A 25,806-nucleotide genomic window follows, 5' to 3' on the forward strand; every position below is an offset into this window, starting at 1 on the left:
TTGCCATCAAGTGAAATACGCTCCAATATTCCTTCTTGTTTCTTACACTTTCTCTTTTCCTCCTCTTCTTTTCCTCTGACAACGTCCTCTTTGGTTTCCGCGCTGCCATGACGTCCACACTGAGAGCAATGAGCTAGTTGTCTCTTATAGCTAGCTGCTCGCTCCAGATCTGGTTGTTGACGTGTGAGGAAGGCTGTAAAGCAGGTAGTAATGTTCCAGCAAGGTACACCAGAGGGACATGGTTCTCTTCCAGGCCTCCTGGGGGCGCTGTGGCAATGACAGACATGCCAATCTCCCTATTATAAGTTTGTATACCATCAAAAATGATTTTAAAGCTGTTATTTTAAGGTATAAAAACTACCCGGTGGTACTTTAATTGAAGGCTCATGTCACCCCATCTGCTTTTCTTGAGCGTGTTACAGAGTCGGTTGAATATGAACCCGCCGCTATTGTTAACGCTCTTAATAAGGTCAAACTCAATTAGGCTGTCACCTCTCGTTTCTAAACCTGACATTCCAGCTGGCAGCAACAGCAGGCCACCAGAGCGAGGAAGTGTGTCAGCGTGTTCGTTTTTTTCACCCTGTGCCATTCTGGTTCTGGTGTAAATTTTTCTCTTGAACTCCTGACCTGCAGATTGTAGACAGTTTTCAGCAGCTTGCCCTCAACACCCCAAGGCCAGAAAAACGGCAGAGACTCTGCTTCAGACAGCAGTTTGTTCTGTAGAGCGCAGTGATGTCCATCTGCTCCGTGGTGAAGAATTTGTAGATTTTTCATTCATGAGGCAAAACAACGACATGGAAAAATCACAGAAAATTTAACAACAACTGGTGAAGATCTGTCTTATTAAGCTGGTTTCAGTCATGAACTCTAGCAAATGTCCAGAGCAGCTGACATTTGCGTTCTCACATACAGCCCCTCCGGAAAATGTCTCTGACCTATCTCACAAATGGTGACTCTCAGTTTGATGTTATAGTGACAAGCTGTTTGCAACATACAAAAGAAATTATCTAAAGGAAATGTAATAATTATATATGTTCAAAATGGTTTTAGTCTCACTCGAAATGGAAGAATATTCAATAATACCAATAGAAACAAGTTTGCATGACACAAACATCACAAAGCACAAGATAAATTTTGTAAACTCAAAAATAGTCATGGATAACAGACTATTTGTCTCAGTTGTTCAACAAACTGTGCCGTCTGTCCCCAGCGTGTTCCCAGTCAAACATGGACTGGCTTTGTGTCCAAAAACTGTTTAACAACATCACCAAGTGCAATCATGAAACATCACAGCAACTAAAGCAGAACTAAAGCTTCACTGCACTATTGTCCTGAATGGTGCTCGGCTGAAGTGTGTGTGTGTGTGTGTGTGTGTGTGTGTGTGTGTGTGTGTGTGTGTGTGTGTGTGTGCTCTCTCTCGGTAGACTACCTCACTAACCTGGCTCATTATATCACACACTGAGATCATAAGACAGACGTCTCTAGAGGTGCACACACGCTCTGGTGAAAACCACAGGGATGCTCACTTCTGGGAATGGGACACACACACACACACACACACATATACATGCACACACATATACATGCACACACATTAGCACACTCCGATAAACAGTTTTATGAAATGACCTGCAAATCTTTCTGCAGCTGTTGGATGTGTCATATATATATATACCTCCACACTGATGAGGCTTTCTATATAGCACATGCACTAATAGACAAAGAGAAAACACACAATCCTGGCTCCTGCCACAACAATCCCTAAGCTTATCTTTGGCCCATCAAAAAAAGCACTGTACTATACTTTACACTTCCATCAGCAACCTGTAGACACACATGAACACACAAACACACACACACAATAACAATATATATATATATGAAAGTTAGAGACATACACACAGAAATGGGAACAATGGCATAAAGACACACATACAAACACAAACACAGAGGATGGCTGATGTTTGCTCTTGTGATACCAATTTTCCTCACCTCTGAGTTTGTCCCCCCCCCCGAAGTTGGATTTGTGTTGGCTGTCACATTGATCGGCTCTTAATAATGCAGCGTGCACCGGGTGTGTGGGCGAACGGGGCGGCGGTGGGGGTTGGGTTCGGTGGCGGAGACACAGATGTTCCTGGCTCGAGGAAATTGTACAAACAGCTGGTCTGTAATAACAAAACTAACTGAGCATCACTCCCCAGCAGCTGTGTGTGTGTGCGTGCATGCATTCGTACAGACAATTTTATATACGTGTGCATGGTCTGGTTTGTTTATGTACGCTCCAGGTATTACTCATGTTGTTGGGACCTCAATACGTTTCCACAGACACATTGTGGGGCTTTTCCTCCTTCTAGGGATAAAAAGGAAATCCCCATTACGTGAATGGGGAAGACATTTTTAAGATCAGGTTAAGGTTAGTTTAAGGTTTTTATACGTCCTGCTTACGGCAGGCTCTACCCAGGCTCTACACCTCACGTGAATATTCCAGATGTTTTCTTGTTGTTGCGAACGCATATGGCTCAGACAATATCCTGCTGCATTCTTCATATGTGAAAGGTAAAGTCTTTAAAAACATGTTTTCATAAGAGTCTTTAAAAGCTCCTATACAATCCACATGTTGACACTATATGTTCATGTTGTCATGGTACCTGCTCAAGTTTGGCCTGAGGATTGTTTATGTTTACTTGCTGCGTTTCGCATGAACATCGAAATTCGAGCCTGTTTCCGTCTTTGCATTGACTTTGTACTTGTATTTGAAATCTCATGGTGTGAAAGATTCACATCCCTGTTGGTGTGAACGCATCCTTTTAGTCCTCCTTTCCCTCTCACTGTATGAGTGTGTCTCCTCTAACAAATCTCCTCTCACCCTCAAACGCGATGATGATTTCCACTGAGCTAATGGAAAGTTTGTTGCAAATGTGCATTATCATTATTATTTGCTTCTCTGATTCCCCCCATCCTCCCATCAAGTGTTGCCTTAGAGTAAAGCATCAAACCAGCTGGGTGCCATGCTGCTCTGTAAGAGCTCTTCTTTGTGTACCTGTACCTGCCTGTGATTCACAGTAGCTCTTCCTCCCACGGTGCTGTCTGTGTGGAAACACAGTGAGCCTCGCCTCGCTCTGTCTCGACATGCAGACACTTGCTCAGGCTTCACCCTTTATCTCCTCTCAGCCCATCACTATATTGTCTTTAACTTCTGCCCAATGAGCTGCGCTGCGGACGGACATGCTGAATTTCTCTTCTTCTGCTCATATCACTCCCCTCTGTCTGTCTCTCTTCCTCCTCCTTGCCTCGGTGTGTTTGTCTAGGTGTCAGCTGTGTGTGGTGGCAGCAGAAGAACTTCCACTTTCCTAGTTTTGCAGTTTTTTATTTTTTTAAAGTTGGAACCAGATTAGTGGATGTTCACGGGCTCAGAAGCGGCGCTTTAGGCTCCGTCATCATGGCTTCAGCTGATTAGTGAGCTACAGCGCTGCAAAGAAACAATAAACTTTGTCTCAACACAAAGTCAGAGTAGAAGAGGCGACGGTGAGGGAAGAGTTTATCATCTTGACAGAACGGAAAGAAGTTTTCTCAGAAAGAAAAATGTGAGCGCTACAGCGTTTTATATTGTACGTTACAAGGAAGTGTGCGTCCTGGAGGATTTGTGTGCTAATGTGTGTCTTTCAGCGGCTTTGTGCGCCTTCCCTTCGTGGCTATGTGTTTTTTATGACGCGCACGACTCGTGTCCACTTCAGTGTGTTGACATTGATTTAATAAAATGGGGATTTATGGCTCTTTCCTGGCTGGTAATGTGTATATTAGTATTATAGATCGGCTGCTCCCTGTGCATTTTTCTCTCGCTGCGAAAAACAAAAGCATCAAACAGCTGCAGGTGTCACAACTCGACACACAAGATAACACAATGCATGACTTACACAAACCCACTGTCTATAGTTGTCTGCACAGAATGTGTTTGTGACCTGTTATTGTATCTGTACTACATGCAATATACAGTTTGGAGAAGAAGCTTTGACAGTTGTTGGAAAGGGGATTATGGGATACGTGACTCTTCAAATAATTATGGAAACAGTCTTGTACCTTTGCCTTTTTTTTATGTTTTCCAATAATTTTTTTGTTCTGAAAGAAATGTTTGAATTATCTCTCTCAGGCTTAAAATCTTTTATAATGATTTTCTGAAACCTCTGTGGAGAAAATGAATGGGAAATGTTTTTCCTGGACTTAGAGCCGTTCTAAAAGTGGGTGGTTGCTGTTACGCTGTAGGTCTAAATGTACCTGTGTGCTCTCTCTCTCTCTTTCTGGTTCAGCCCTGTCTATATTGCCGTCAAGCGAGGAGCAGACCCCTGTGCCACAGAATAAGTCCATGGGTGACATCGAGGAGCTCGCTGCCAGCTATGAACGCAAACTCATAGAGGTGAGTGCCGTCTTTCTCTTTGTTCCTCACTGTGAATTAGCTCTGATAGCTAACCCACAGTTGTGTGTTCCACAACTTGTCTCATATACCAGTGGGCTTTGCTCCTGCTGCCAGCATGAAGTAAATAATAGATTGTATACAAAGATGGACGACACGTCTATCAAGAAATGAGGCCAAAATATCTCTGATACGAAAGCTGCCATCTTGTGCATGTCGGGGTCTGTGCAGTAGCAGTGGGGGATGTAACCGGGGTATTGAGGTTCCACTGATACGACAGAAACCATCTTTGACTTTTTCGTTCGTTCCATGTGCCACTAACAGCGAGGATCTACACTGCAGCCAGCCACTAGGGGGTGTTTGAGACACTTTGGCTTCCCTTTATGGAGCTGTTATGTCTTCCATCTTTATATTCACTCTATGTAGTAATTAAACAAGCGGCTCCTTGCTTTCACTCTGTAGTCTCACTACAGTACAGACACAATAATAGTATCAGTTTTTTCATGTAACTCTCAACAAGGAAGCACAACTGTATTTTTTTCATTTGTACTTTAGCCTTCAATCCGTCTTTTTTAAGAAAATCAGTGTGACAAAAATGAATACAACATTTTCTAAATTTCAACCACACAAGTCACGTTGCTCTTTAGTCTATTCAGGTTTGTCTTGTTTGTTTTACAGAAAAAGATAAAAGAAACATTTCTCTGTCGTCTGTCAGTGACACAACCTCAAATAACTTCTCTAGAAGAACAAGGAAGTTCATAAAATATCTGTTCATGTCCAACCTGCTGCCCATCAAAACAAAAACCAGTGTAGGGGCCAATAGTCGTGTTTGTTGACAGTGATGGAATTTATGTGTGCTATTGATTTCCTAATGTTGCCAAGAACTTTGCGTTTAGTACATTTGTTACATTCACAAGCAAAGTTAAAGAAAGAATAATAAGATTGAGTTTTTCGGCCTTTGCAAGGAATATGAAATTCTCACCGATCCACTTAATCTGAATAAAGCAGAGCATTATACTCTTCAGTTGCAGTGATTTAAGCTCCGGTTCTATTGTTGCCAGAGCAGGCTCTTCTCAAATACATTGATTGCAGTGCAGGGTGAAGCGCTCTAATAATTGGACATCAGGCCTATTGTTGCCAGCTGCATGAGCGAGGATGGGAGCGCTGTCCAGATTCCTATTAGACTGACCAATGAGGCAGCGGCGCTCCCAGAGACAGTTACAGCGGTGGAGCAAAAATAAAGGCACCTTGTGTTTATTCTAATGTGTAGCAAGGTGTGGGGGGGGCCTCGACATGAATTATTAAAGCATGGTTTTATATTTCTTTCATAAGAAATAATTCTGCCTGTGTTCGGCCAAACTATGCTTTCACTTATTTATGCATGTGTACGTGCGAGGCATTTTAAATGGTGTTTACTTATTTATTTGTTCATTCGCTTGGCTGTCAGTCTCGAGCGGGCTTTCACTGTGAGCCTGGAGGATGGCGCTGGGACACAATGGCGCTGCAGGCTCTCTTCCGGTCCCGGGCCAGCCTGCCAGGCCGCGATGGCTTTGTTTAAATCAGCCTGTTACATAGAATCCAGGTGTTTTTTCTTTGTCCCTGATATGAAACAAGTCGTCCAGTTGGCAGAAATGTTGTAAAATGTTAAAGTGGTTGCAGCTGGAAGAGAGAAAAGAAAAGACGTGGAGCAATCGAGACATGCAGGATGTTCTCATTATTGCTCACCAGTGGCGGATCTAGGATTTTTCTATAACGGGGGCCATTAAGGGGACAATTATATATCCATGATCCATGCACCATATCTGATTGAGTAAGGTGCACACTGAATTCATTCCTGGTTTACTGTTAGCTCTATAGCTTTGATTCAAACGTCATCCACACATCATCCAATACATTTTGAAAATTGTTCCTTGTTCAAGCACATTGTGTTCTTCGAAAAAGCGTAGAAAATCTTCTTTTATATTCACGTTAACAAACTCTCATATATAATGTTATCAGATTTCAGCAGGGACCAGTGCATCCCTGGATCAACCCCTGTTGTTCACCACCAGTCTGTTTTCATAGAAGTGAGAAAAGTGCAGCTCTTTATATATAATAATAATATTGTCGGTGTGTGTAAAGTAATTTATCTGTAATTCATGCCCATTACCATTATTTTCCTAACCGTTATGTTTGTCGTGTGTGTGCGTGTGTGCGTGCGTGTGTGTGTGTGTGTGCGTGCGTGCATGCGCGCGCGTTCATTCTCCTTATCCCGATATGAGGATTTAGAAATCGTGTGATATACATGAGCAGCTGTCGACACTCCTGACTCAGCCGCCTCGCTCCAGCAGCCGAGAGAAAATCTGACCCAACAAGTTATTGATTTTTGAAAATGTCACATTAAAGCCTTGTTGGATACATACAGGCCTGCCAGACACAAATAAATATTGGCCAGTGGCTCAGCCTTCATTAACCTGGGAAATACGCCGGTGTTTGTGACCCCCATCAGTTTTAATTGAATGATGCTAATGCATTTTATCGACTTTGACATTGTTTATGTTTGAGCCAAGTCTCAAATGGCTTGATGCTCTTTTCCTGCCGCATCCTTGTTTGTTCATCTGTCCTGTCACGTTCTGAACTGTGCACAGAGATTCTCCCACTGGCTACTGTCACACCCTGAACTCGTGTTGTGTGGCCTCTGAATTTTTTGGGGGTTTGCTGAGGTGGGATTTCAAACACAACTGCCCCCCCCGTGTCCTCTCTGTAAAGCCACAGTGCAGCTCTGCAGGTGACTAGTTGTGTGCCTTGCAGGACACTGTGCAGCCACAGCCTTTCACTGAATGTAGCCCTATATCACTGGTTCCACTGAAACTACTGATTACAGCATTCAAGCCATCAAATCTCATGCTTTAGATACTGATGAGGCATAGAAATTCATAAAAGCTGTAATTTTACTGATTTGGATTGAAAAAAAAAGAGAATCCACGGGCCATATCTTTTTCCCTTTTCATTGAAATCCAATGATTATCAGGTTATAAAATACCCATAGCTGATGTTCTGGCCACTTGTGGGGAGCAGAATCAACTGAAAACACACCAACATCTATCTCTGTCAGTTTGTCTGTGACTCATATACATGTATCTCAAGAACCACTTCTCTTATCGCCTTCACATTTGGCGTGTGTATTGTTGAGGATCCCGAGGAAGGAATTGTCAATAGTGACAATGGCATCAACAGATTATTTTTGCAGCAGTGGAGGTGCAGCTTTAGGATTCTGTGAACTGAAATCTGCAGCAGCTCAATTACTGCAGGTCACTTTTACAGTTTTAGTAAGGAAACTGCAACCAGCGTCATCACAGCCCAGTCCAAACAGGCAGGTTTGCAATGCGCACTGGACTTGTTATTTTCACCAGCATTCATTAGTGTTTCTGTCCTCTCGATAAATTCAAGTGAAATACTCACTTTCATTACATGCTCTGTTTTGGTTTTCACCCAACTCTTGAGGTGTTATTATAGTGCATTGGCAACAAAATCACCAAAATGAACTGGTTCAAATGTAAACACTACTACTCACTGGATCGTCAACACTCCGATATCAGACGCGCTTCTGTTTGCAAACCAATCAATGTCAAGTAAAGGTAGATGCAGCCTACATAGTTTATGACTACAGGACGTGTGAAATACACAACTCTTCTTTCCTAAATTGCAATGTGGAACCATAACTAACCGGATCAAATGTAAACAATGTAAAAAAAGACATGAAGCTTGTTACTTTCAGGTGTAAAATGGATCTTTTATAGCCAACTTTGTGACGTCCTTTAATTCTTCCCGTGTTTGTGTGTTGGTTTTTTGTTTGGTTTGTATTTCGGTCTCCTGCAGGTCTCATCCAACTGTTTAATGACACGTAAATCATGTGATTTAGAAAGGGGACATAGGGTTTACTGGGTAAAGTGTAGCGGTTATATGTGTATATATTCTATCATCTCGTATTTAAGGTTTTTTCCACCTTTGTGCTGTTACTTAACCAAACTGATGAAAACCATGAACTGATACACGCCAGTGACTTGTGGAGGAAGTGTTTTATTTTTACACTTTGATAATTCCTGGATGTTCCACTGCCGCCCTCTTACTCTCCTCTTCGTGCTTCTTACCCTCTCCCCTCACTCCTTTTATTTATTTATTTCTCCTTATCTTCTCAGCCGTGGCAGAGACAAGGTGGTACGGGTTGTGTGCGTTGGGTAAATTCCTGTATGGATGAGTCGGGGTTTCTCACACAAATCTGCATAGATGCTAGATTTAAGTGGGTGGGGCACTAACGGCATAATCCCATTGGAGCGATGCCGGTCAGAAACGAAAGAAAAGGTGATGAATCTAGGGAAAGACAGATGGATGCAAAGAGAGAAATAAAATCACAGAGGGAAGGAAGTGAAACAACTACATCTCCAGGGCATAGACACATACGCTTTTCAATTTACATCTTTATTGCATTGTTGCTTTTCATTGTGTGCGTGAGCAATAAAAACAAATTACATAACGCAGTTAACGTGTCCGCAGAGGTTTCTAAGAAACGGCGAAGCTGCATGACATTGATCGGTGAGGCTGGAGTGACGAGGAGAGGGTGGGCAGGTAGTGATGTAACGCCTCCTCTTATCGGCGCTCACAGGCTGCTGGTGTCAGGCTGAGGACACAACACACAACGGCCCCTTGACACTTTAAGTCCATGTAGAAACTAAAGTCATTTTTGTGTCACGTGGTATTTTTTTTCCTCCGTTCCTATGGTCGAATGATGTCAGGATTTTGTCGTCTTTCACTTGTTGTACGTAGAATTAAATCTTGAGATAAATGAATCAGTGGATTTTGAGTGAGATGAAAATGATGGAGAAGGCAGTTGTAGCGAAAGAGCCCCCGGTGGTTTTAGATGAAGTGGATTTAAGAGTAAAGACCGCCCCCTCCTCAGGCTCTTTAGATTTTCAAACTCACCTGAAATCTCAAAGAGACGTTCAAGGACTCCTCTCTATTTAAGAACCTATTAATGTGGCCTACAAGTGGGCTGAATGCTACTCTACAAGCCAAAGTGGAATTAATAGAATAGGTGGCCCCAGGATAATTCTGTATGTCTGACTAAATATAACTATCAGAATGTAACTTCACATTTAACCACCTTTTATAATGTTTCATACAACAATTCCATACTCAGGTCATGTGACCACTGAACCAACGCAACTGAGAAACGGCCTGTCCTGTTTGAAAGCACTGATTATGACCGTTCCCATGGAAAATGCTGTTTCCAGGCATGAACATCCCTGTTGCTGATTGGCTGGAATAAAGTTGTGCTGTTCAGGTGATACTGTATGATTTGGCCAATCAGCACGGCCATCTTGTTGTTTCATGATTGATCCTCATTGTTAGAGTAGTGTAAATGTCATGAAATCTCTGATTCATTTGAAAAGTAGATCACAGATCCCTGACCCAGACTTGAATGTGATGCAAGCAGCTGTTACTCCTGCATGTATGTTGCTGCATGGCTGACCTTTCGAACCATATACTCTCGCTGAAGGCACCTGCCAATTGAAATCATTAGAGGGGGCCTCAGTCGTTAATGTACTTCAGGTTTGGATGGGAGGCGTCTGTGCTTCAGATGGAGGCCTCGTTACATCATCCTCCGTCTGCAGCTCACAGGCTGGATCCTCCTAACCTCACATCCAATAAACAAACAAACCCTAACTACATCAGAAGTCTTGTGAGTACGCATTTACAGTTAGACATATTTTTGGTTTGTTGTTTTGTTTTTCCGTTCTGTATTATTATTATTATTATTTTTTTTTTTACATCCCTGCTGTGTGGTATTGATAAGAATAGGGAGAAGCGGATAGAGACGAAATATGGGTTGAAACTTCCTGTGGGATCAGGGATTCTCCCTTTGATCCGCAAGCTCATTAATTAACCATAAACAACATCAAGAACAAGTACAACAATTACAAGCCACCGACTCACAGTCTCCGCTGTTCAGAGGGAAGACGCAGTAATAGCCAGGGAAATATGAACCGATGTGCGTTTTACGGCGCCCGTTGTCTTTGCTGTGTAATGCACGTGAATGTGACCCTCGGAAAGTCAAAACACTGCATAATGCATGGGATTCTTCTCAGAATAATGCAGGTGAATCTCCTTTTGAAGTGTTTGCGAGTACAAACGCCTTCCTCTGCCTTATTAAATTCTCCTTTACACAAAATATCTTTTGCTTTTTTTTTTTTTGCCTCCGTGTGAGAATACCCTTCCAGACTAGGGGGGCTGACACACTCTCTCTAATAGCTTCAGGTTTAAAAGCTGCTTGCATTAATGATTTCAATTACAATTTGTGAGCATTTGATTCTTATTGGGATGAATCATTGAAGACACTGAAGAAAGTGGGATCATTAAACCAGTATTAAAACGTAATGTTCCAGCTACGGAGCAGATATACATGTATGTTACAATCATACAGCTCATCGAGCTCAGTGGTGAAATACAGTCAGAGTCATGCATCTTGCTATTGAAGGTCTGTTAAAAAAGAAGTTTAATGTGATTTACACACAACCTTTAAAATCTGACAACAGGTGTGGAAGATGCCTCGGACCAGGGGCGGAAAATGTAGTCCGAACAGAAGAGGTGGTCTCTGTCTGGATCAAACTGAACCATGGTGCAATGTGAAACCAAAATCCAATATAAACTGCAGTCGCTTGGCGGAGACCCATCTGACAAACTCTTGTAAATCTTTCTTATAGGTACATAAGTTTTATTCTATCTTGCTCATCTTTGTTTATCTAGCTTTTCAATTCTTTTTGGGGGGTTTATAGCTGCTTACTTTGCTGGCCCTCACATTTTCATTTTAACTTGTAAAGCACCTTGCAACTGTGTTTTTTAAAGGTGTTATAAAACTGAAGCTCATAATTATGATAATAATGTGCTACTTCAGACAGACTCAATAAGACACCAACTTCTTAAGTCTTTTAATGTCGACTATCACTCTGACTCCAGTCTTTCACTTGTATATATATGTGCTGCGATAATCCATAACTACCAGCTGCCATTTAATCCCCAGTCTCCACACTGCTCCTGCCAGTGTATATTAACATTCTGGCTCCTCACAGTGAAAGTAACTTTTTGAATGTAAACTAATCTTAATCTGTCCAAATACATTTGGCATGCATGGACGGGCGGGGGGGGGACATGCACAGAGAGAGGGTTTTAGTTCCCTGAATGTTAATCTGCATTGTGTTGAAAACAGCCCAAAATTAAAGCTGACAGACTGTACTTTAATGTTTTCATAGCTGCAGCCTTTCAAAGTAATAATACTAACTTAACCCAGGAGTGAGAGATCCAAGTGCTCGTGTGACGCGTCTGTGACAAACGGCTACGTCTGTACCAAGTCGCCAGTTTTAGCCTTTTTCTATAAACTGCCATTCCTGTCTTTTTGTTTTGCTCCATCTGCCGCTCTCACACACTCGCATTACTGAACTCATCTCTCGCTATCTCTCTTTCCATCTTTTCTTTTTCCTCCTCCTTTCAGAGTGGACAGCACAGCTTGTGATGTCTATATCGATCTGCTCTCACACTCTTTTTCTTCCTCCCCCCCCCCACACCCTCCATCTTTCAGCCGTGTTTCTTCATGTTTAGGAGCAGCTGTGATGAAGTGAGTCAGAGGCACGGGCTGCATTTAGATTTACAGAGTAGCCCAGTGTTGGACATATTGGAGTTGGGGTCTCACCCAGTTTAGCATGTTTAAATGAACCTTTGAACCAGGTCTCTCTTGTGGCCATAAATAAAAAAAAGGATGGAAGAGTTTCTCTTTTGAGTCCCGCTGTCCTGCTCACTTGGAAATGTTACCTGCTGTAATACAGACACCAAGAACCATCTGCCTTTTGGTTTTTATGTAATGTCACAGCACATGATCACATATCATAATGGATATTTCATTTCAGAAATGTTTTCTGTGGAATTGGAAAAGAGAAAAGCGAGCAAGGATTTTACATGAGGAAGTTTATTTAAAAAAAAAGAATCTGCACCAGGACAATAATTTACTGGACATTTTAGTGAATTTTTTAAGAAATCTTGAAATTCTCTAGTCCCCTTATGAAACCCCATTTAAATTCTCTAATCCAGATACTTTAACATTTTGCTGCTCTGACACCAGTCGAATTAAGGTTATTAGGTTTTGTGTCAGATGTACCACAGTTTCTCTTGGTCTCAGTTTCTTTCTCTGTCACTTTTTGTTTGGGGGGTGGGTGGGTAAGGGGTGTTCCAGCTCAGCCAGGGCTTTCTTAGCCTCTGTATTTAGGCCAGCTCAGCTTGGTGTGGCTCAGATTAGATCATACATGAGAGGAGAGGAGAGGAGAGGAGAGGAGAGGAGAGGCTCGACTCGACTAAATTCTGCAAAGATCTGGAGAGAAGAGGCGTGGATGACAAAGCGTTGCGTGAAGGAGGAGACTGTGTGTGTCTTTGAAGACTGTGTATAGAGAGTGTGTATGTGAGGGAGCGTGCTGGTCACCATCACTTGGGCGGCAGTTTGCTATAATGACTCCTCCAGTGCAGACAGTTGCATCATAGTAAACCAGCCCTGCAGCGGAGACAGAGCGTCTGATCACAAACAACACTCTGCATCACTGCTCTGCTGGTCTCATATACAGTCTTATCAGATCATTACCTCAGATTATATACATTTACTCTAAATACAGCATCTGACAGACAATAATTGATCACTTTGTGCAAATTTTTGCCAATTAGACCTGCGTCTTTTCCATTTTTTTCCATTTTACCAATTATTAGGGCCTGTTTGGCGAGGGCTCTCTAGAACTGAAGGAATTAGGGGATTGGGGATTAGATTGTGTTTTTGAAGGGGGAACATTTTTTATATTTTGGGGGTTTCGCACATGGGAGTGGTAAAATGACTCGACAGCGCCACCTAGAATATTTCAGCCGAGCAGCCCCATGGCACATGTCACCGACATTCTCGTAGCTCAGTGCATGTAGCATTCTCAGACGCACAAAAAAGCCTCGAGGGACCATAGCTCTAACCTAAAAGGAAGGCGGCCATTTTGGTGAGTGAAAGGTATTGTTTTTTTAATGAACTCCTTCAAATTCAAATTCACTGTGTGCAATCTTGAGATGACAAATCTTTAAGACATGTTGTTTTCGTGTCTGTAGCATGACGTCAAAATTGGGATATTTGGCCATGACACAGGAAGTTGTTTTAACTTCACAGTACATGCTCAGATCTGCCCAGTCTTGGCCTGAAGTAATCTACATGTCAATATTCATAGCGCCACCTACTGGCAACGGGAAGTACGCCTCATGTCACAATCATTATTCCATCTACATGACATTTTCATAGTCTGGTCTACATGTTGTACACATGAACAAAATGCATGTTTAGTGCACGCCTTCTTGCGCCACATAGTAGACACAGATATTGACATGGGATGCGCGATCCATTATGCTGCCATGCACCCGCGCAAGAAATTACATCTGACTCAATTACTCAGGGTCTGATGGTACAGCCACAGCACGCAGCCTTGTCAACAAGCATCCCGCCTGTACCCTTGACATGCACGCGGGAGCGAGGGCCTGTTTAACGCTGCTTGCAGCTTAAATTGTGTTATTAACCCTATAGAAGATGTGCTGTTATTTGTTGTGTTGGTCCTGAGAGACACTTTATTGTCTGTTTTACACAGTCCATCGCCGTTTTATTTACTTTTTCAGCTGCACAGTTGCACTTTGCAGGGTTGGATGAAATAAATGATAGCAATTTATCTTTGTTACTTAGAGAGTAGCCAACATAGATAGATGGCAATGTTGGCTGCAGTGCACACAGCGCACAGTGCATTTGTCATTATTAATCAGATTGGGAGAGGATGTGCTAACAAGGTCAGATCATAGTTATTTTCTTCCTTTCACGGTTCAGTTTCAGACCTCGCAGACATTCGTTTAGATGTTTAATACTGTGAGCAGTACAAATTATATCAGTTCCACAGAGAGAGAAATAAATTAAGAGGAACTCGTTCACCCTGAAAAAACATGGTGCGAGTTATACTTTGATTTGAAATTGTTCTGCAGACTAATTTGTTGTATTACAAAATTATTATTAGAGGAAATATGATGTCTTTTATCAGCTCTTATTTAAAATGTGATTTCAGCACCCAGTCTTCAGCAGGACAACTCAAGTAAATGCAATTAATCGGTCTGTGTACGGCTACATAAGAAAAGCAATTATACTTAGGATTTGGCAAATTAACCTTGTGGAGTAATGTACTCTGACTGTGTATTAGTAGAACACATAGTTTGTATCATTGGCCCCTCTAACATCTGTTGAATGCATTTCCTTCCTTTTTAAAAATGTCATTTTAAAATCTTTTAAAGATATTTTGAGACGTGCATTGTTTAGACTATGTTCACTAGCTAGCAGGCTTTTTTCTTCTTTTCACATTAACACCACCAGCTGGCAATCAGTGGAACAGCATTTAGTGGCAGTGCAAGTGTGCGTGAATATGCATCCCTATGCTCCATAGCGATACCACAGGTCTCAAACTGTAAGTTCCTAAAACTGATTGGTTAGAGTCACACCCTTTCAAGATATATAGCAGATCTTCATTTAAACGTTTAAAATAATCGGACTATGTTATATATTTTGTTGACTTGTGTGCTTACATTATCCAAAATGTTTCCAACAATATTCAAACCCAGAACAATCATACATTTTATCCAAAGTAACAGGAAGCTTTTTTTCGGTCGTCTTTTAATTGAGACATATTCACTTTACCGACGGCTTTGTTCGTCTCTGCTGTAACATCCGGGTCAAACGACGTGCGATGAAGGAAAAACACAGTTAGCCAGTTAGCCAGTCGGCTGTTTTCTCCTTCCACTGTTTGTATCGGTTACTCACAATGGATCATGATTATCACTACCGTGTGATGCGTAATGTGAATAAGCCTTTAACACGTGACCTCGTCCACGACCATGATTTGCACCTGAGTCGCGATTTTCATCGGCAATGATGGTGGAGACAACAACTCCCATGATCCCAAGCTGCTTCCCAACATCATCAAACTAGGTCAACGTTGTTTTGATTCTCCTAGTGGCTGAAGTTATATTGCACGTTTAACATTCAAGTCCAGGATATTGTGCCTCCTTAAAATAATGTTTTGACCTATTTATAAGCCAGCTGCAAGAAACTCTTCATTCACTTCTTTTTTCGCAAGTACCGAGCTGGGATAAATGCCCAGTTTGCAAAAAGACGATGCAGCGATTTGTTGACTAAGTTGCTGAATTTGCTATGCGCGGCTCCTCTGGCAGTACATTGGGGTCACTTTTGTCCTGAGCTTTGATCGTAGGATGGCCCTGGGAGCTCCCTGCTGAGCAGCACAGCCGGGGCATCAAGGCTCCGGTTCAGCTGTGGCCTAAAGCACAAGAAAACAGCGGCTCCATACTTTGCTGACTTGTTGAGCTGTCAGGTTCATCGGGATGTTTTTATGGTTTCGCATTGAAAGGTTGAAAGAAATTGTAATCCATTCCATCACTTTCAAGACGAAAGAAAGTTCCAGTTGTGTGTGTCAGGAGAAGACCAACATGTAAAGCTATCCGGTTGGAATTAAAATCATCCCCCCTGGCTTGTTCGTTAATGTTTGTTTATTTGAATGCCATGTTCGTTTGGATTCGATTTATGTCATCGTTTGTCATGTTATCCTTTTATATTCATTATAATTGATGAAAAATCATGTAAGACTCAAAACAAACTTGTTCTGACGCAGCCCTCCAGCTCGCCGTCACCCCTTTTGTTCTCTGGACTGATCTCTATTTCTATCATTTATTTTGTTGTGCGGAAAGAATTTATGCAGCCATTAATTAACCCTGGTCCCCGCAGTTACAATTTATTCTGTCTGTTGCAAGCCTGAAGCGAGCCTTTGGGTTGGCCCTCTGTCGAGCTCGAGGGTGGGATAATGCCGCTGAATAATGCCCGTTGCATGTCGGGTCCGGGCCTGAGGGAGTGAACACTAAAACCTGGCTGTGCATCTAAATGACCCTGCGTTAATAACGGCACAGGACATTAACTTCACCATTTAAACAAATTCGCAACACTAGCACGTAGCCACAGAGCCGGTGCTTAATATAGACAACCGCTCTCACACAAAGCAATGCGCTCACATACACATACTGTACTGTACATGCACACACACACACACACACACATGCACTGCCGGAGAATGACAAACTGATTAGCTCCCTCTCACTGAGAATTAATTGGGTTTCTTCACGCTGAAAATGAATTCCCTCTTTTATAAAGTCCTATTTAAGAGTTGTGGCGGCTAAATAAATGCATGATGAATGGCGGGTGTGTTGAGGACAGCCAGGAGTGCTTTTTCGGCCGTAACCGCTCCCTGTCCCCCAAGTGGAGAAACGCTGGGAACTAATGAACGCCCGTTGGACCGGAACAAGTCTATGAAAGTGTGCGTTTGGGTGCCCACTTTTTTTTTTTTACTGAAACAACATCAGGGTTCTTCCAGGACACACATTGAGATGTCAGGTTGTTTTGGGGGATTAGTTTTCTGAGCTTGAGCCGGTCGTGTTTTATGTTCAGAGATTACCATCAGCTGTACTTTATTGCTTTGCCGCCATATCTGATCCTGAGATATCCAACGTCTCTGCTGTTTAGTGTCGCAGTCGATATTGACTGGGCACACTGATCTGTCTGTTAAGAATGAGAAAAGCAAGAAGTGGCCAGACTGGGGATCAACTGAACCCAAATGGTTAGATGTCTTTGTTCCCAGCTGAAGAGTACCCATATTCGTCCAGTGTGGTTTTCAAATTAAAATAAGTCTGTTATTAGTGCAATTTCAGTATTTTTCAACCTGGGCACAAAGTTAATAAAAATGTGAGGGTGTAAATTAACATTTGGAGTCCAGTAGATCATCTCTGCCGGGATTCGCAAAACGTAAGCAATGGCTACATTGTAATCCTATGGGGCAACTGGAACAGTCCATGAAATGTCCTCTAAAATGTCTTTATTTTGCCAATAAAAGGCTTCCATTGTTTCTGGATCTTCGCTAAGAATCTGGAGAAATTAGACATGTCTCGCTCAACGAGAATCTTGCAGCAGGTCGTTGTCCCTACTCTGCTCGACACCTCTGTCTCTCCTCGTTCACGCTTCAATTTGTAGGCGCTTTTTGTTCGTATACTCAAACAAGAAGGGACAGCCATCAAAGTCAAATGCTTTATCGACATTGTCCACGTCAGAGTAAGATTCAGCCATAATAGTTTCTCTCAGGATAACCCAAACTCTCACTCTCACTCAAGTTTCCAACTCCATCTTACTGCAGCAACCAAAGTGTCTGAGTGACACTCCAAGTATTGTGAGTCTGCCACATTTATAATCTTAGGGACCAGGTTGAAAAATACAGCAATTCTCCTTTAAACAAAACAACCTTTATTTACCCTTTTTTTTTCTTCAAAAAGTGTATAAATAATTATCCCTCTGATCAGCTGCAAAGGGACTGAAGAGGACCCTTACAAAACTCCCAGACTTGTTGCAGCTCATTGATTTTCTACCGTGGATGATCTACCGCCCGTAGAGCTCAGGTTGTGTCTGACAGTGAAGAGATTTAACAGCCCGAGGAGACGCACATTGTAATTCACTTAATAACATCGCAGCTGCAGTTAAAGCGCAGAGTAACAAAGACGGACAGATACACAAATCAAACGAGTAGTATCCTCTGTAAAACCTCTTCACTGTAGCAAAAGAATGAACTGAAATGAGATGGTCTGGTCCACAGAGGAGATACCCTTGATCAGTGCCAACGTCTTGCCCTGCGCTTACTGTTGTCGCCTAGCAACAGGGCGGCATTTGGACACTACAAGAAAGTTTTGATTAGCCTTGTTTTTTTTTTAACATGTGCACCGTTAGCTGTTGGGTTGAGTTGAAGCCTGAATCTTAAGCTTTGAAGATGACCTCACGCAATGGTACAGTCTAGTCGTCCTGCTTGGATGCGGCCTCCGAAGGATGCGGCCTTTGAATTGTGACACAGCTTTAGACTCGCATACATTTATTCGATTTTGGTCAAGGTCATGGTGACCTCACATGTGTTTGGCCTCTCGAACATGATATCTCAATTCTGCCTTTTGGCAATTTCTTCAACTTTTGAAAAGTTGTCGCTTGGACTCTAAGGTTAAATGATAAGATTCCAGTGGTCAAAGGTCAAGGTGACCTTATCTGAGTCCGGAAAAAATGTAGACTGAAACTGCACTCGTTGGCGGAGGCATACAACCGCAGGGTGGTCATTCTGGTTCTGGTGTGTGTTGATAAAAATCACACAGATGAAAGTCTATAACCTCTCTTGTGCTCCTCCTAAATATAGACAGTTGTAAGCAGTGTCATCTGACCATACGAGCAACATTTTGGCATCTCCACCTGACTTAGCGATTCAGTTTGGCAAACGATCTTAGTATTTTTCGGATCACATTTGAAGCCAAACACAACACGCCTCCTTATTCGGAATGTGAGCTGTGTGCTCCTGTGGTCTCGTCTGTGTGCTGTTGAATACTTAATGTGAGAATGAAGAATTATCTGTTTACTCTCCCTCTGAGTATCTCGCCTGAAGAGCTACAGCTCGTTAATATAGCCCTGTGTTTTATATTACACCTTAAATCACTCTTTTTCACATACAGTAGACTATTTTTTATGTTTCTCATTTGTGTTTGAATGTCAACTTTTACTGTCAGGATTTATTTGTGTATCTAAATGATGTTCGATCACATCATCTTTTTAAAATGTCACTGTTGAACCCAGCAGTATTTCCAGAGGGAGAAATATTCGTAAGATTATTGCACTCAGAAGCCGTCTGCTCCACAGAGGTCGGGACAACTCTTGTACTGTACCGTAGCATTGCTCTCTGTATTTTTAAAACCGGGTTGTCATGGCAACTGGAGGGTTTGAAAATCACTTTAGCGCCACCTAAATTTTCTAAAATATTCAAAAATGTTTTCTCCCTGAAATCCCACAGCAGCAGCACCACCTGTAGAAGGCAGCAGTGTGTGTCACAGCTGGATTGACGGACAGAGCTGCATCTGGCTCCCGGCAGTGACGCGAATCTACCTTAAATAATAGATTCATACTTATACAACATTTTCACATACATTTAAATCAGTTTTTGGTTGTTGTAATTTTACCTCCTGTACATACAGAGCTGTGGAGAGATCTTTTTTGTTTAGTTTTTGTATTTGAACTGTATTTGAACATTGTGAGATAGTACATTTTTCATAATTTGCGTTGATTTCTTAGGGATTAATGGATCCTATGATGAAAACAAACACTGGCTGGGTACAATCTTGAAATCTTCTCAGGTTGCCTGAGACTTTTGGGAGTTACCGTTCCCCAGCGAGACACAGCAATGAAAACAGGCGTTAAAAAAAAATGAACCTGTTCTTTAAAAGGGTGATTAAAGAGTCCTCAGCGGAACTGGTTATATAATAGACATATAAGAACAATTTAAAATATAACCTGTTGTTATAGTCACACGGGTCCTTGCGTCCCTGTCAGTGATGAAGCTCTGAAGCTGAAACAGTCTCATTCCACAGTTGAATAAAAGTTTGTTTTTGTTCAAAATACAAAGTTGTTTTTAATATAGCCTCGGTTTGAATTAAACCATATTTATTCTGCTCTGGTGCTTGACATTTCTTCACTTTAGTTTTGTCATAATATTAAATCTTAGATATTTACTTGTATGAACTCAACTTTTTTTTTGTGAACTTGATAAATCCAGTTTACTTTGATCATTATTGCCGTTGTTACATAAGAGGCCTTTCCTCGCGTCTGCTCGTAAATGGGCTGTGAACAAGTTAATGGACGAAGGTTGGTGCCTGAGACGCGGCGGCGGCTCACCTGTCATCTGGCGACGGCGCTCTGCTGAAGCGGCTGTGACAGCAGGTGTCCTCCATACAGCACAGTGTATGTCACAGCTGTCAGTCTCCTGACAGCGACCTGTCCACCCTGCCCAGCCTGGTTAGGCAGACAGCCCTGGGAAACTCACACACACACACACAAACACACACATACACATACACACACTGAATAGCTCGCCCATATTTGAAGACACACACACATGCAAAGATGTGCATAACACTACGTCAAGGTTAGTTAGACCTGAAGACAATTGATTAGCAGTCTGGCAGGAGTCTTTGCTGTTAAGGATATGAACTGGTTTCAGCCCCTCACACTCTCTCTCCCTCTCTCTCCCTCCATCTCCCATCCCTGTCAGACTGTTTCCCATCTGTCCTGCTGTCAACATCCATTACGTCTCACCTGGAGCGCTGCTGCCTTTTGTGTGTTAAACGGAAACCTAGAATTGTATTTTTCAATGTGCCAATGCTAAACATGTAAAATGTGTTTACATGTTTATCTATTGTCTGCTCTTTTTTTTTTAACATAATTATGTTTTGTATAATAAGGTACTACAGGATGATAAATTAATAAGTGTTTGTGTTTATTGTTTCTTTGTGTGTGTGTGCTGCAGGTGGCCGAGATGCATGGGGAGCTCATAGAGTTTAATGAGCGCCTGTACCGTTCCCTAATGGCCAAAGACCATCTCATTGTCCAGATGAGACAGGAACTAATTGACCTGAGAGGACCGGTGAGTGACTGGAAACACGCACGCACACACGCATACATTGATGTCCGGTCTCATTTGGTTTCTATGCAGGTTATCCTGTTTTGTCGTCCCCCGCCTCCCCCTCTCCATCACTCTGCCCTTTTCCCCTGACTAGTGATTTCGTTTGATTTTCATCTTCCACTTCGTCCTGTTTGTATTTGCACTGGTGCTCTGCCTATTTTTCTCTACACTCAATGGCTGCCAATAACGGTTAACTGCATTTTTCTTGGAGCTGTCATCTGTGACATTGCTGCGTTTTTCATTTTTCTTCGGTACTTCCACGGAGCAGCTCCCCGTCAGACCAGTGGACACAACTTTCTCCTTGCAAACTTTTCTCTCGCTAATGCTAACAAACCGTTTTCTCCTGTTAAAGGGTATTTCAGGCAAACAATTTTTTTTTTCTACAATAACAAAGACAGACACGAGACACAAACAGAAGAGCCAACATCTGGTCGTGCTCAGGAGAGCCTTAATTCCAGCCCTAAAACAAAGTCCTAACACTCAAAAAACAGTCTCAGCTCTCATGGGGACCTTCATTTTTGTCCCTGTGGTGATGCAAGTCCCCGGTGGGTTAGTGTGTTCTCAGGTTATCCCCGTCAGGATATAAAAACAGCCCCCCCCACGCACTGACACACACAGAGACACACACACACACACACACACACACACACACACACACTGTCCAAAGTGTGAGTTACAATGTCAGCGATGGAGCCCCAGGCCGAAGATAGGACCTCTTATCCCTCAGCTTCAGCTCTGCCCTTCTCGACCACTCTCTGTGTCCAAGTGTGTGTGTTGGTTTGTGTGTGTATGTGTCTCTGTGTGTTGGTTTGTGTGTGTGTGTCTGACTCCTGATTGCTGCATGATTCCAGCCTCCAACAGCTGCTGCAGAAAACCGAACCCTGGTCACTTTCTCTCTGCCGTCTCTCTCTCTGCATCACTCTCTATGACTTTCTCCATGTGTGTCTGTTTGTGTACAACTCTTGTGCAGGAGGGTTTGATTAAAGCCTGCAGGCTGAAGACCCGACGCGGGGGGGGGGTCCGACCGGGGACAGGGTTTTATTCCAGGTTTGGATAGTCTCTCTGACTGGCCAGCTCTGGTTAAGAGAGATGAGGGAAGACGGACACACATTCTCCATCTCAAACATACACACAAACACACACAAATCCCGGTGGCTCACATCTGGGCCTGGTCACATGGTGCCTCTAGGGAAGCAATTGGGGAAAAAGTGAAACAAATTACAGGCTTGGTGAATTCTCTCTCTCTCTCTCTCTCTCTCTCTCTCTCTCTCTCTTGCATACACACACACACACACACACACACACACACACACACACACACACACAACACGTACAGGGGGTGTCAGATAAGGATAAACAGTGCTAAACAACATCATTGGATTCTCACCAACAACAACTGGGATCAAACACAACACAATTCAACATAGCTCCCAAACTTGTTTTAAGCTCACCATTTCAGCTAGTAATCCATTACTCTCAGCTAATTACTTCAATGGTTTGTTGCAGCTATTACTCTAAATTAACTATTGTAACTGCTCATTCAGTCATTTCAACTTCTACTGACTTCTACAGACAGACAGGGCAGAGGGCAGTGTGCTGTTTGCAGTCAGCCTATCCTAGTTTGTACCTTACTGGTTGATGTGACTGTGAATCTGCTAAAGTTTAGCATCACACCACTTTGTAATCTCTGGATGTAGTTTGTCCATGTTCCCCCTGCTGACTGCTAAAGTACCTCCTGAAGGACCCCTGTTTGGGAAATGACTGGCATACTGGACACTGTGTGTATTTGTTTGTGTGTGTGCGTGTGTGTGTGTTCGTACAGTTTCTGTCATGAATGCCAATCTTTCGTTTATTTCTTGACCTCTTCACTCTCATTTTCCAGGTTCCAGGTGATTTAAGCCAGACGTCAGATGACCCCAGTTTGTCAGATTTTGAAACGTAAGAATATTTCTCTCTACCCCCCCCCCCCACTGCCTTCCTCTCCCTCCTTCTCCAACCTTCTAAATCTACCTGTTAATTGGCCTGTGGTGATGCTGGTTACAGTTTTCTTTCTTGACTTGCCACAGTAGGTATGTCTGCAGGACTCGGTCCACAAATCCCTGAATCTGCGTCAGCGATGCTGCAAGAGCTGATCACCTGTTTGTTCAAAGTTTAATAATGAATGTATCGTGTCCAAATTGCACCAAATTCAACGCTGCACTTCCTTGTGCCCTTAACAATGCACATGAAGCTATCTAGATATGTGTTCTACTTACAATCAGACGGATTGAGAGTTCTGAAATCAGTAGATAGATTCACTCTCACCCCGGAGTTTTGGATCTCACAAGAGTTGCATATCCATGTAAAATATGTTATTCTTTCTCAAATTTACTGCTGAACAAAGCTCATCCGACACAGTTTGATTTCGGACATTCATTCTCTCGTTTTACTCTCGGTTCATGACCAAATTGGATTTTGAGGTGTTCTTCCCGGAGTGAGCTGTAAATTGCTGTAGCTGTCCGAGCCCAGTGCCGACACACTGTTGATGTTGCCTCTGCCAGTGATAATGATTATGATAATGGTAATGATGGTGATGGTAATGACTCCGGCAGTGAGGATGGTTTGTTGTTTGTGTCACTCAGGGCTCATCGCGCTCTCATCAACGTGTGGATCCCCTCTGTGTTCCTGCAGGGCCGAGCCGCCAACGCCTACCACGTCTATCAGGTACGCTCGGCCGCATTAGCATCTCTCTGCATCCTCCTCTGTTTGCCAGACTGAATTAGCAAGCACAGTCATTTAGTCAGGACGTATCGATCTATTTACATGGGACTAAACTGTGGAATGAGGCGAAATGAGCGAGCTCTGAAAAACATTACACATTGGAACAAGTTTGCATTAATGCCTCATCGTTATCAGTGTTCATTAGCATTGTTGCAGTTCATGCCGCTCAACTGTTCGAGGATCCTTGAGTATAATAGATGGGGAGGAAACCTGTCTACGCAACAGGGTTTTTTATCAAAAATTAATAATACACTGTTACTTTTTATTTTAAATGTTATTAGTTGCAAGGTGAAAACACAGCATTCGATGAAACTGAATTCACAGTCTTCTTTTTTTTCTTCTTAATATAATGCTGTGGATAATTCAAGGTCGAATTAAAATATTTCACAGATTCACATGAAATCATCTTGTGAGACGATATTGAAGTAATCCAAAGTATTTGAAATATGTAATTCAATTACATTTGTAACAATTTACAAGAAATGGCTTGTATTCTTGATTTTAAAAGAACCCCTCCAGACACTTCATGAATCAGTCCCAAAATAGTGAGCCACTACAATCTGTTCCACTTATGAATTAATAATGAAGTCTAATCAGACCTTATGGCATTAAACCGAAGATACCAGCACAACTCTTCCTGACTAAAATAGTAGTTGGGGAGATCTGTGCCAAGAACTTATCTAAGCGAGGTGAGTTGGGAACTGGACTCGAGAGCATCTTAACAAACCAAACTGCTGCTACTTCTTGTATCTGTCAAGTTATCGACTGTTTTACTGTGTCTGTCACATTAACAAGGTGTTACACCTCAGCTCTCTCACCTCAGCCGTCCCCCCCCCGGTTCCCCCCTGTGAGACAGAAACACACACACTCAGACAATCAGTCCCCTGGCTCGGCTTTTTGAGACAGACTGTCACATGCAGACAAACTGTCACACACACAGACACACACACGCGGGTCTCTCTATAATTGTGAGGCCACTCATTGACATAATGCATTCCCTAGCCCTTTACCCTAACCTTAAGCATCACAACTAAATGCCTAACCCTAAAACCCTCAAACAACCCATTGAATTTGGGAGGACCAGCCAAAATGTCCTCACAATGATGGTATTGAATATGGCCCTCATAACTATAGATAGACATGCGCACACACACACACAAACACACACACGTTTGTACTCATGGATAAACACACTTTTGGATTGCGGAACAGACATAAGCATGTTCACTGTGTGGAATAAACACCTACAGATACACACTGATACAAGAAAACACGCACATACCTGCTCGAGACCAGCACAAACACACACATATTACCTTGACACGCAGAAGCACATACAAGCGCAGGCACAGCACACACCTATCTTCTAGCCACCTGTATTCTGAAAATTGCAAGTGAACGCATACACACGCACACACACAGGCACACACAAACACACACACACTCTCTGTGCTCTTATCTGCTCTGTAGCCGGCAGTTACAGCTGTAACTTAAGTCAGGGGAAACCATATGGGACGAGAAGAGACAGGTGACACATCCCCGGCTCCAACTGATAGTCAGGACTGACTGGCCACCGAGCTCAGCCCGGCTCAACTTATACATAATGGAGGTAAACTGGAGGCTCGAGCTGAGAGCTGCCTTACACCCTATTCAGCCTCCGAGGTGTGTGTAGTCACTTGGGTCAGAGTTCTGTCTTCAAGCACAGACAGAATGATAAAGAATATCCAGGTCTTTTTCAACATGCTTGGGAATTAGCATTTCGTGGCGCTGTTGGGGGTAAAGATGTGGAAAACAGCTCACATTTAAGTGGCTGCACGGCGTTGGGAAAGTGACTCGTCCCCTGTAATTTGGCAGCTTAGACTTACAGGTGAGTGCATCCTAATGGTGCTGTCATAAAAGGGGGAATTCATTACACACTGATTTTTGAATGTGTTTCCAACCCACCCCGGATTGTGTCTCTTGTGTATT

The 25,806-nt window shown here is 42.7% G+C and overlaps 1 protein-coding gene across 1 annotated transcript in view; it reads left to right on the forward strand.

Annotated features, from left to right (window-relative positions):
• Positions 1–25,806, forward strand: part of snx29 (sorting nexin 29) — a 140,438-nt gene that overhangs the window by 64,054 nt on the left and 50,578 nt on the right. Inside the window, exons 15-18 of the mRNA XM_035145252.2 lie at positions 4,305–4,411; positions 20,923–21,039; positions 22,961–23,016; positions 23,700–23,781. Of these exons, the coding sequence (XP_035001143.1) occupies positions 4,305–4,411; positions 20,923–21,039; positions 22,961–23,016; positions 23,700–23,781 (362 nt within the window). The remainder of the gene's footprint in view (positions 1–4,304; positions 4,412–20,922; positions 21,040–22,960; positions 23,017–23,699; positions 23,782–25,806) is intronic.

Source organism: Hippoglossus stenolepis, chromosome 21, assembly GCF_022539355.2.
Source record: "Hippoglossus stenolepis isolate QCI-W04-F060 chromosome 21, HSTE1.2, whole genome shotgun sequence".
In the NCBI taxonomy this organism is placed as follows: domain Eukaryota; kingdom Metazoa; phylum Chordata; class Actinopteri; order Pleuronectiformes; family Pleuronectidae; genus Hippoglossus; species Hippoglossus stenolepis.